This window comes from Pseudophryne corroboree, chromosome 12 (assembly GCF_028390025.1).
Source record: "Pseudophryne corroboree isolate aPseCor3 chromosome 12, aPseCor3.hap2, whole genome shotgun sequence".
Lineage (NCBI taxonomy): Eukaryota > Metazoa > Chordata > Amphibia > Anura > Myobatrachidae > Pseudophryne > Pseudophryne corroboree.
Window position 1 is genome coordinate 135012941 of NC_086455.1, and position 13091 is coordinate 135026031.

Consider the following 13091-nt stretch of genomic DNA (forward strand, 5'->3'; position numbering starts at 1 on the left):
ATCTCCTGAAGTTCCGGGTACCAAGTTCTTCTTGGCCAATCCGGAGCCACGAGTATCGTTCTTACTCCCCTTTGCCGTATAATTCTCAGTACTTTGGGTATGAGAGGCAGAGGAGGAAACACATACACTGACTGGAACACCCACGGTGTTACCAGAGCGTCCACAGCTATTGCCTGAGGGTCTCTTGACCTGGCGCAATACCTGTCCAGTTTTTTGTTGAGGAGAGACGCCATCATATCCACCTTTGGTTTTTCCCAACGGTTCACAATCATGTGGAAGACTTCTGGATGAAGTCCCCACTCTCCCGGGTGTAGATCGTGTCTGCTGAGGAAGTCTGCTTCCCAGTTGTCCACTCCCGGAATGAACACTGCTGACAGTGCTATCACATGATCTTCCGCCCAGCGAAGAATCCTTGCAGCTTCTGCCATTGCTCTCCTGCTTCTTGTGCCGCCCTATCTGTTTACGTGGGCGACTGCCGTGATGTTGTCCGACTGGATCAACACCGGCTGACCCTGAAGCAGGGGTTTTGCCAGGCTTAGAGCATTGTAAATCGCTCTTAGCTCCAGTATATTTATGTGAAGAGACATCTCCAGGCTTGACCATACTCCCTGGAAGTTTCTTCCCTGTGTGACCGCTCCCCAGCCTCTCAGACTGGCATCCGTGGTCACCAGGACCCAGTCCTGTAAGCCGAATCTGCGGCCTTCTAACAGATGAGCACTCTGCAACCACCACAGAAGAGACACCCTTGTCCGTGGCGATAAGGTTATCCGCTGATGCATCTGCAGATGCGATCCGGACCATTTGTCCAGCAGATCCCACTGAAAAGTTTGTGCGTGGAATCTGCCGAATGGGATTGCTTCGTAAGAAGCCACCATCTTTCCCAGGACTCTTGTGCATTGATGCACAGACACTTTTCCTGGTTTTAGGAGGTTCCTGACAAGTTCGGATAACTCCTTGGCTTTCTCCTCCGGAAGAAACACCTTTTTCTGAACCGTGTCCAGAATCATTCCCAGGAACAGCAGACGTGTTGTCGGGGTCAACTGAGATTTTGGAAGATTCAGAATCCACCCGTGTTGTTGCAGCACTACTTGGGTTAGTGCTACTCCGTCCTCCAGCTGTTCTCTGGACCTTGCCCTTATCAGGAGATCGTCCAAGTAAGGGATAATTAATACGCCTCTTCTTCGCAGAAGAATCATCATTTCGGCCATTACCTTGGTAAAGACCCGAGGTGCCGTGGACAATCCAAACGGCAGCGTCTGAAACTGATAATGACAGTTTTGCACCACGAACCTGAGGTACCCTTGATGTGAAGGGCAAATTGGGACATGCAGGTAAGCATCTTTTATGTCCAGGGACACCATAAAGTCCCCTTCTTCCAGATTCGCTATCACTGCTCTGAGTGATTCCATCTTGAACTTGAATTTTTGTATGTACAGGTTCAAAGATTTCAGATTTAGAATAGGTCTTACCGAGCCGTCCGGCTTCGGTACCACAAATAGCGTGGAGTAATACCCCTTTTCCTGTTGTAGGAGGGGTACTTTGACTATCACCTGCTGAGAAAACAGCTTGTGAATGGCTTCCAATACCGTCGCCCTGTCTGAGGGAGACGTTGGCAAAGCAGACTTTAGGAACCGGCGAGGGGGAGACTTCTCGAATTCCAACCTGTAACCCTGAGATACTACCTGCAGGATCCAGGGGTCCACCTGTGAGCAAGCCCACTGCGCGCTGAAATTCTTGAGTCGACCCCCCACCGTTCCTGAGTCCGCTTGTAAAGCCCCAGCGTCATGCTGAGGGCTTTGCAGAACCCGCGGAGGGCTTCTGTTCCTGGGAAGGAGCTGCTTGCTGCCCTCTCTTACCCTTTCCTCTGCTTCGGGGCAGATATGACTGTCCTTTTGCCCGCTTCTTATAGGACCGAAAGGACTGCGGCTGAAAAGACGGTGTCTTTTTCTGTTGGGAGGGGGTCTGAGGTAAAAAGGTGGATTTCCCGGCAGTTGCCGTGGCCACCAAATCCGATAGACCGACGCCAAATAATTCCTCCCCTTTATACGGCAATACTTCCATATGCCGTTTGGAATCCGCATCACCTGACCACTGTCGTGTCCATAAACTTCTTCTGGCAGATATGGACATCGCACTTACTCTCGATGCCAGAGTGCAAATATCCCTCTGAGCATCTCGCATATAAAGAAAAGCATCCTTTAATTGCTCTAAAGTCTGTAAAATACTGTCCCTATCCAGGGTATCAATATTTTCAGTCAGGGAATCCGACCAGACCACCCCAGCACTGCACATCCAGGCTGAGGCGATGGCTGGTCACAGTATAACACCAGTATGTGTGTATATACTTTTTAGGGTAGTTTCCAGCCTCCTATCAGCTGGATCCTTGAGGGCGGCCGTATCAGGAGACGGTAACGCCACTTGTTTTGATAAGCGTGTGAGCGCCTTATCCACCTTAGGGGGTGTTTTCCAGCGCGCCCTAACCTCTGGCGGGAAAGGGTATAATGCCAATAACTTTTTTGAAATTAGCACTTTTCTATCTGGGTTAACCCACGCTTCATCACATACATCATTCAATTCCTCTGATTCAGGAAAAACTACAGGTAGTTTTTTCACCCCCCACATAATACCCCTTTTTGCGGTACTTCTAGTATCAGAGATATGCAAAGCCTCCTTCATTGCCGTGATCATATAACGTGTGGCCCTACTGGAAAATACGTTTGTTTCTTCACCGTCGACACTAGATTCAGTGTCCGTGTCTGGGTCTGTGTCGACCGACTGAGGTAAAGGGCGTTTTACAGCCCCTGACGGTGTCTGAGACGCCTGGGCAGGTACTAACTGGTTTTCCGGCCGTCTCATGTCGTCAACTGATTTTTGTAATGTGCTGACATTATCACGTAATTCCATAAACAAAGCCATCCATTCCGGTGTCGACTCCCTGGGGGGTGACATCACCATTACCGGCAATTGCTCTGCCTCCACACCAACATCGTCCTCATACATGTCGACACACACGTACCGACACACAGCAGACACACAGGGAATGCTCTATTGAAGACAGGACCCCACTAGCCCTTTGGGGAGACAGAGGGAGAGTTTGCCAGCACACACCCAAGCGCTATAATATATATGGGAACAACCCTATATAAGTGTTGTATCCTTATAGCAGCTTAAATATAGTAATATCGCCAAAAAAAAGTGCCCCCCCTCTCTGTTTTACCCTGTTTCTGTAGTGCAGTGCAGGGGAGAGTCCTGGGAGCCTTCCTCACAGCGGAGCTGAGCAGGAAAATGGCGCTGTGTGCTGAGGAGAATAAGCCCCGCCCCCTATTTCGGCGGGCTCTTCTCCGGAGTTTGTGAGATCTGGCAGGGGTTAAATACATCCATATAGCCTCAAGGGCTATATGTGATGTATTTTTTAGCCATAAAAAGGTATTATACATTGCTGCCCAGGGCGCCCCCCCAGCGCCCTGCACCCTCCGTGACCGCTGTGTGAAGTGTGCTGACAACAATGGCGCACAGCTGCAGTGCTGTGCGCTACCTCAGGAAGACTGAAAAGTCTTCTGCCGCCTGCTTCTGGACCTCTTCCATCTTCGGCATCTGCAAGGGGGGTCGGCGGCGCGGCTCCGGGACCGGACTCCATGGCTGGGCCTGTGTTCGATCCCTCTGGAGCTAATGGTGTCCAGTAGCCTAAGAAGCCAATCCATCCTGCATGCAGGTGAGTTGACTTCTCTCCCCTAAGTCCCTCGATGCAGTGAGCCTGTTGCCAGCAGGACTCACTGAAAATAAAAAACCTAAAAACTTTTTCTAAGCAGCTCTTTAGGAGAGCCACCTAGATTGCACCCTGCTCGGACGGGCACAAAAACCTAACTGAGGCTTGGAGGAGGGTCATAGGGGGAGGAGCCAGTGCACACCACCTGATCCTAAAGCTTTATTTTTGTGCCCTGTCTCCTGCGGAGCCGCTAATCCCCATGGTCCTGACGGAGTCCCCAGCATCCACTAGGACGTTAGAGAAATGAGCACTAAGGGATACATTTACTAATTATGAGCTTTTAGACCAGATAATTAGAATTTTGTAGAGGCGCTACTCGTGGCAGTAAGTCATGTGTAAAGCCGCAAAGTGAGCGCTCATTTCACTTCTACTTTGGAAGCTGGGGCTGTTCTGCTCATGTGCAGGCTGCTGACCACGCTCGTGCGGAGATCACTGCCTGGAAGGGTTCCAGAAAAACCCTCTCCCAGTGTTTTCTACAATCTGTACAGTGGCACAACGCTATCTGAAGATGTTAATCTATCGAGGCCTAAGTTTGGTAAATCTTACAGCTTTGTAGCCTCCATAGAAAACAATGGGAGCTGTGGCTGCTGTCACGAATAGAGAAACCGCAGCAGATATCTAATGCAATCCCTCCTTCATACATTTGGAGGATCCTTATTATTTGTGGGTATTCCGCAAATATCCCATGATAAATAGGCCCCTAAGTTTGAAGTGTCCCTTGCTTTAAAAAAATGTTATGTATGTTACAGGTGACCTTAAGAACTCATTGTGTATACAAAGTATTGCAGACGGGAGGCAGTCAATTTGCTGGGATCCCGGCTGTCAGGAGACCAATGCCGGGATCCCAACAGTCGGCCAAGTTCCCCACTTGGGTGGTGGTCCACGCCACCACCCGAGGGAGAATATAACCCTGTGGCCACCCAAGGCCGCCACCGGGACCGAAGCATGGCGAGCGCAGGGAGCCCGCTTCGGGCCCTGCGCTCACCGCCAGTATTCCGGCTGTAGGGATCCTGGTGTCTGTCACCTGACCACCGGGATCCCGACAGCTGGGATATCATACTGATCCCATAGCAGACAATTATTATACTAGTATGATCCAGGTGGTGCCCGCTGTCATTACCAGCCACAATGATAAATCCATTTTCAGCCCTCCATTTGCAGGCACACTGCAATGGTTCCACTGGCAGGCACACTGCACTGGATCCACTGGCAGGCACACTGCACTGGATCCGCTGGCAGGCACACTGCACTGGTTCCGCTGGCAGGCACACTGCACTGGATCCACTGGCAAGCACACTGCTATGGATCCACTGGCAGGCACACTGCACTGGACCCACTGGCAGACACACTGCATTGGTTCCACTGGCAGACACACTGTACTGGTTCCACTGGCAGGCACACTGCATTGATTCCACCGGCAGGCACACTGCACTGGTTCCACCGGCAGGCACACTGCACTGGTTCCACCGGCAGGCACACTGCACTGGTTCCACCGGCAGGCACACTGCACTGGTTCCACCGGCAGGCACACTGCACTGGTTCCACCGGCAGGCACACTGCACTGGTTCCACCGGCAGGCACATTGGACTGGATCCAATGGCAGGCACATTGCACAGTCCCTGTTACACAGCCTCCATTGTCCCCGTACTTTGTATAATCCCTTACCATCATTGCCAGTCTCATTTCATCAGCACAACATAGGATTCTATGTACATGCAAATACTTCATACAGGCATCATTGCCAAGTACACTAGACAGGCCCATGGGCAGCCCCGGTGCCCGCTCCCCATTAATATCAATATGATAGGAATAATGGATACATTTCATACAGACCACATGGACAGTCATATTTAGGAACCTATTCTGCTCACTGCTTGCACAAAGTCAGAACTACCCCAGTGCACTAAGGCTCCCAATGATGCCCTCGCCCTCCGGTCCATACCATGCTGATATCCACAACACATTTCTTGTGGTGCATGCATCATTTACATAATATATGTATACATTATTTGCACCACGTGGCATGGCATGTGAATGCTGAACATCACTCCTATGTGTGTTTGTTGAGCATTTCATTACAAACTAATGGCTATTAGGTTTGTTTCTAAAAACCACCACTCACCTCTTCAGTTGAATTTAAAGGCCCATGACAAACCTAAACAGCCCTGAATAAACTATCCTCCTCCAGTTGGCAGTATGCAATGAGGCTGGAATAATTCTCCTGGCACATGCCAAATCCAGACTCATCCTACACACAGTCGGAAAGTGAAACATGATTTATCATTCCAGAAAAATGATTTCCACTGCTCCTGAGTCCAATGGCGATATGCTTTATCCGAATACAGCAAACGTTGGGCATTGCATATGGTGGCTTGAGGCTTGTGTGTGGCTGATTGGCTATGGAAACCCAATAAACACAGTTTTGTAAGAACAGTTGTTGTGATGTTGCTTCTAGAGAACCAACCTACTTTGTAACCAAGTAGAAGTGTGCTGCAACTGAGGACAAATGGTTTTTACTTCCAGTCCCATTCTGTGATCTTCTGTACGACACAATCTAATGCTATTGTTTGACTATAGAGAAGTCACTAAGATACATCCACTGTGGTATATTACCAGACTTTAGACATTAATTAACAAGCTTAGATGTTATTCCCCAAAGAAGTCCACTGCGTTTATTTTATTATTTATTTACAGTTTGTTATATAGCGCAGCATATTCCGTTGATCTTTACAATTGGGAACAACAGTGATAAGACAAACCGGGTAATGACAGACAGACATAGAGGTAGGAAGGTCCTGCTCGCAAGCTTACAATCTAAAGGGAAATAGGAAGGATTCACAAGGATAGGCGCTATCTATAGCATAGCGGTACCACCAGACTGCAAAGACAGTCCTGATGGGATATAATTAGATAATAATGCTTCTGAAGTTTTTGTGGGCGGTTCCGGAATTTGATAGGCGTGCCTGAATAGGTGAGTTTTCATGGAATGCTTGAAAGTTTGGAGACTAGAGAAGAGTTTTGTTGTGTGTGGGAGGGCATTTCATAGGGTGGGTGTTGGCCAAAAAAATTCATGTAATTGTGAATGGGAACGAGTGATCCATGCAGAAGAGAGACAGACCTTGTGCAGAGCGGAAAGGTTGAGTTGAAAGATATTTTGAGATAAGCTAAGAGATATATGTTGGTGTAATTTGGTTAATAGCTTTACATGTGAGTAAAAGTATTTTATATTGAATATAGTAAAATATGGACAACCATTGGAGGGACTGACAGAGCAGATCAGCAGACGATGAACGTTTTGCTAGGATGATCAGCCTCGCATTCAAAATGGGCTGTAGTGGTGAGAGTATCTTCTTGGGAAGACCAGTAAGGAGACTATTGCATTGATGAAGACAAAGACACTGTCAAAACGCATCAGTGTGGAAACACCAGGGGGAACTGTGTTCTCTACCTTGGTTATATTTGCATCTTACAGTAGCAGGTACAAAGATGTTATGGGATAATCCACAATGATAATTCATATCTCCTTCCTTAGAGAGCCTTTATGGAACGTGGAAGACAATTTTCTTACCCATAAAGTGAAACACTAGTTGTGTTTGTTTATTGTGCTGGGGATAATGCATGGCTTTATAATTGATTTTAGGCACCTCCCAGAAATAGATGTGGCTGAAAGGCAAAACACACTGATTAGAAGGAGTGGCCAAATTCATTTAATCAATTAGTTTGTATTATAGTGCGCATGGGAGAAGAGCAAGGAGGAGGTGCCTATTTGAAGTTTGCTAATGACCACCTGTTTGAGCCAGAAGATGTCTGGGAGAAGATCCCTGGAAGAACGAGCCCAACATTGGCAGCATCATGGTTTGGGGCTGATATGTTGCCATGAGATCAGGATTTCTTTCCATCTTTGATAAAACTATGAATTTTGCATTGTACCAGCAAATTCTACAGGACACTACCTGTCCATAAACTGAAACTCTGCAGAAGGTGAGTCTTACTGCAAGACAGCAACCATATATACACAAGGCTGAGGAGATATTCATATATTAGTGGTCTAGATCCTAATCCAATAGAAATGCTATGGCAAGATAACCCAAAAATATCTGAGTTGCAGAAGTTCTGTAAGGAGGGAAGGTCCCAAATTCCTCCAGTCACTGAACAAAGATTACTGTAAACTGTTGATTGAAGTCATTGCTGCAATTACTGAACCTAGAGCGTTTACATATATTTTCCGACAAAGAAAATGTAGGATAATTTTGATAAATAATAAATCAATGAAAAAATTATCTTTATTTTCATGGATTATAAGATCTGAATGCATTTAAGATCACATTTATGCAGAAATTCAGATTTTTATTTATTTTAAAGGTTCATTAACTGTCTAGCACTACCCTATATGCTATATGGCTGTGTCTATTTGGATGGTCCGATGGCATGTAATGGCTATTTATGTTTTGTTTCCCTCTCAATACTTACAATAGTTTGTTTATAAATGACAAGTCGTTCCAATTCAAATTAAACACTTAGATATGGAAACCCACTGTCACACACTTTAGTTTACCAATGTATTTTCACTGCCCAACTCCACAAGTACACAATTAAACTAATTGTATAAATACAGCAGACTATAAATACAACCCATGTATTTAACAGTCTTATAATCACACTCATATGTTCTGTTGCTATAAAACTTAATTTACTTAGAAGTCTTACCTCATTAGCCAGGTTTAGTAAAACAGGTGCGGCTGGGTCTACAGCTACGCCATTTAGATACCTGTGATACAAAGCAGTACATCATGTATGGGACATTTAATCTCAGACACCACATGTAAGCTGCCTGACATATACACAGAGCATCCAATATGCAGTTCCTATGTACTGTACTTAATGGTGGTCATTCCGAGTTGTTCACTCGTTGCCGTTTTTCGCAACGCAGCGATTAGGTGGAAAATGCGCATGCGCATGGTACGCAGCGCGCATGTACTAAGTTATTTAACACAAAACTTAGCAGATTTGCTGGTGTTCGTGCGGCGCTTTTCAGTCGCTCTGCTGATCGGTGAGTGATTGACATGAAAGGGGCGTTTCTGGGAGGCAACTGAGCGTTTTCTGGGAGTGTGCTAAAAAACGCAGGCGTGTCAGGCTAAAACGCAGGAGTGGCTGGCCGAACGCAGGGCGTGTTTGTGACGTCAAACCAGGAACTAAACGGACTGAGGTGATCGCAATCTAGAAGTAGGTCTGGAGCTACTCAGAAACTGCATGAAAATTTTTAGTAGCAATACTGCTAATCTTTCGTTCGCAATTCTGCTAAGCTAAGATACACTCCCAGAGGGCGGCCTAGCGTGTGCACTGCTGCTAAAAGCAGCTAGCGAGCGAACAACTCGGGATGAGGGCCCATGAGCGTAATCTCTAACTTTAGGCTAAGACAATTCTAAGGTTCAAAGGTCCATGTTTAAAACAATATAACATTTCGGTAACTTGGTGAGCAAAGTAAATTGTATATATTGTTTGTGCTGTACAAGGCACTTTTTTGTAGCATATTGCATTAAGTCTAATATTTTGTTATTATATAAGGGTAGATAAGCAAAAGTATAGAGAAACACTTCAAAAAATCACCCAACATGTTCCTTAAATGGGACTGTAATGATACAACTTCCAACTGTCTACAGCTCCTTTCCTGTAACTTCTTCTAATGAAAAAAATTTAAACTTTCATGTGTTTATTAAAGAAAAGGTGAATTTAGCATATACTGTATCATAAATACATATTAAGTATGTGCCAATGGATTGATGCACATATTTAAAGCGATATACGCTTTTTTTTTTTTTATATAATCCAGGAAGCGTCAAAAAAAATTATATTACGTTGCACTGACAGATAAGCTGAACGTTGTAATGTGTTAAAATGCTAGATGGGCATTTTTATAAATGTGTGAAAAGACAATACTAAATAGACAAACAGAGAGACTTTCCACATCAGTCTGCTACTTACAGCTACATTTTCTGATCTTAAATACAGTATAAAGAGATAAACAAGCTGTTTAGGTTTGGTCTAAACTGTGCAGAATATTACTGTTTTTTAATATTGTCCATTTTATTGCAATGGTTCATTTTGTGCATACATCTACTGTAATATATTTAGAATTGAGCAAAACACTAAAACACTTAATTAGAAAGGCTTCGGAATTTGCACATTTTGGGAGTATCACCTTGGAAAGGAAATATATATGACAATGTTAAAACATTCTAGTTTACAAAAAAAGTTATTAATAATTAAAATATGTTATAATAATTACTAAATGATGTGACCAGTGTCAACCGGGCAAAGGTTTGCTGGGTGGAATATTTTACCCCTATTCGACCCCTTATGAGTCGAATTTTGAAAAATCCCTGCTTAGTAGGTGGCTGCAAATAACTGTCACAGTTTCCAAACCACCCAGCAGGTCACGTGTTCTAGGTAACCCAGCAGGTGCACAGGGAGAGTTCACCAACTGTCACATTTCCCAGAGCACAATGGTGATGCTTTGTAAATGGCAGGCGGACAGTTTGCAACGTAACTCCAAAACAAAGCTACCAATTATTTTGCCAATATTTTTCTGCAAATTTACAGACCAAGACTTTTCATTTGGTATATGATGTGCCCTGCTCAGACAACGGCATCATAGAAATAGGTCACTCATAAATGTAATTTTACTGCTGTTATTACTATATAGGAGAATAATAATACTTACATTTGAACCAAACATAAAATAAAGTGAAAAAAATATGGTATGAACTGATAAAATTAATTGAAAAAGTAAAAAAAAAAAAAAAAAAAAGAGAGAGAGAGAGAAAGAAAGAAAGAAGAAGAAAGAGAGAGAGAATGGAACAGTTTAAAGCCGAATTTTTGGAAACCTTCCTTTAGATATAGGATAGAGCACACCATACACGGGGGCACACATATAATTGCATATCTTGTGATGTTTAGCACTGCGCAGGCTCTGCAAGCTGAGTGGTTTACAAAACGTGCGGCTAGTGACGTCAATCCTGCTTTATTTTCTCAATCCCAGGATTCAGGATTGAAAAAAATCTCAATCCCAGGATTGAGTTGATCAATGAAAAGATGGCTCAGCAGCCACACCAGGAAAATATAAAACTTTCATACCCTTTTTTCCCCCAGGAATAAAAGAACATTCTTTCATGACCCCCATCCAGCCCAGGCCCCATAGTAAAAAAAACTGTATGACAGACAGTGACACTGTCACATATTCAAGTTGACTCACTGTCCTCCAGAGACCAGGCAGGGCCAGCCCAGGGCATTGACACTCACTGGAAGGCAGCAGCAGCAGGAACACAGCTACCACTACCAGTTACCAGTGCACTCCTATCCCGTCCCAACTCCCAGCAGTGATGAGCCATTGATCTCCTCTATGACTGCAGGGACGATACATGTAACACACTGTTACCAGTCCGCTAAGCACTGTCTAGCCGTCCTCTCCTCTTACGTGGGCATGGCTGAAAGGGCGGCTGACGTAGGATTGCGCAGCATGACCTTTCTGACATCACGCTGCGCACAGCATCTGAGCCGTGTCCTGCTAGTGCTCAGCGCTGCCCCGCAAAAGAACAAATTTGCGCATGTGCAACTTAATCCTGCAAATACTGGGATTGAAGGCTCCAATACCGGGATTTAAATACCGGCACATTTGGCCTCCCTATTTGTGGCACACTGGTCCTGATTCAGGTTTGCAAGTAAAGTTATACCCCTTTCACATCGCACTAAAAACCCGGTATCGACACGGCAAGAAACGGGTCAGTGTGCGATGTGAAAGGTCCTTTTCAGAATTAGCGGGTCGCCTGACCCGGTAATTCAACCCGGTAAAAAAGAAGGGTTATTACCGGGTTGATTACCGGGTCAGGCGCAGTGTGAATGGGAGCCGTTCCGATGCGACATGGCTCCCATTCACAGCATAGGAAGAGGCGGCGCAGGAGATGAGCTCATCTCCCGGCGCCGCCTCCACCCCCGCCCCTGCTGCGCCCCACTGCTGCTATGGCAACCGACCCGGTATATTGCCGGGTCGGAAAGCCAGCAACGGAGCGCAAATGCCGGATCCCACCCGGTAAGGACACGTTTCTCTTACCGGGTAGGATCCGGCATTTGCGATCTGAATGCAGCATCAAAGAGCAAGCAACTGGGCAAAACCATGTGTGGCAGATTTAACATGTGCAGAGGGATTTAGTTGAGTGGGGTGTGCATAAACTGAAATCTAAATTGCACTGTAAATATAAAGCTGTCTAACATCTGTGGGCTACATGCAAAAGCAGCTAGTATTTACCCTGCACAGAAAATATATAAATGTATTTGTTCCCCTTGCATGGCAGAATGGTTTGATCCAGACACAAAGCTACTTGATTTTTTTGCTTTACTTACAAACATGAATCAGGTCCAATGTACGTAATGGTCAGCAACGGGATGCTTGCATGTAGTTGAATTGCGGGCTATGTGGCGTAGTGAGTATGCAGGGATGTGGCTAATCTCTTGCACCGGGTACAAAGATGGCGTAAGTGTGCGCTGATATTGGTGCCGGCTACAGTATTTGCACAAGTGGATGTATAGTGCCGATGCAATTGCATAGAGGCATGCAACCCTGCAAACAGGTGATGATCTGCGATTAGTGCTGCACACGCAGTCTGAGTGCGACTGAGAACTGGCCACATAAACGCTAATGACATAAGGGGTTGGTCAACTCACCTGCTGTAGTACGTTTCAATGGTGTCGGGAGCATGATGTCTCGCATGTGTCCTTTTAGTCAGCTTCTAAAATAAAACACAACATACTGAAAACATCACATGACAGTATCACAAGGAATCTTATAGTGAAATTGGCCAGATAAAAGTATATAATGCTAATACTGATTTCCGTCATGGAACTCGCACAGAGTATTGGAGATGGAGAAAACACATGCAGTGCACTAGTGGCTGATGTAGTGTTGGCCACAATCGCTCCCTAAATCGTAGGTATAAATGTGTCCTCTAACAGCCACAACTGCAAGCAGAGCAGCAATCCGCGCTAGATGCACGCGGGTCTGCGTCAGTAGCATGCGCTCCAGGTTTACTTTCAGCAAATTTCAGATACAATTATACCCACGGCTTTAATCGCATTCGATATCAGTTTTGTTTATTCTAAATGTTTTTCTTAAAATAGGCACAAAAATAAGGCTTTTGGGCACCCCGTCTCTTTACGCAGTTAATCCTCTGCATTTTAGGAGCGACAGCCGCAATAAATGTCGGGAACACGCAGCACAAACAACTGAACAGCTCCTGGCACTTTAGGCAGGAGCTGCAGCCGGGCTAAAGCA

At 45.5% G+C, this 13091-nt stretch overlaps 1 protein-coding gene across 5 annotated transcripts in view; it reads right to left on the reverse strand.

Annotated features, from left to right (window-relative positions):
- The window catches only part of CDIN1 (CDAN1 interacting nuclease 1), a 501029-nt gene that overhangs the window by 385000 nt on the left and 102938 nt on the right, over positions 1-13091 (reverse strand). For all 5 annotated transcript variants that reach the window (XM_063948054.1, XM_063948052.1, XM_063948053.1 and 2 more), the window contains 2 exons: positions 12485-12549; positions 8474-8534 (listed from right to left, as the gene is read on the reverse strand). In XM_063948054.1, coding sequence (XP_063804124.1) covers positions 8474-8534; positions 12485-12549 — 126 coding nt within the window. The remainder of the gene's footprint in view (positions 1-8473; positions 8535-12484; positions 12550-13091) is intronic.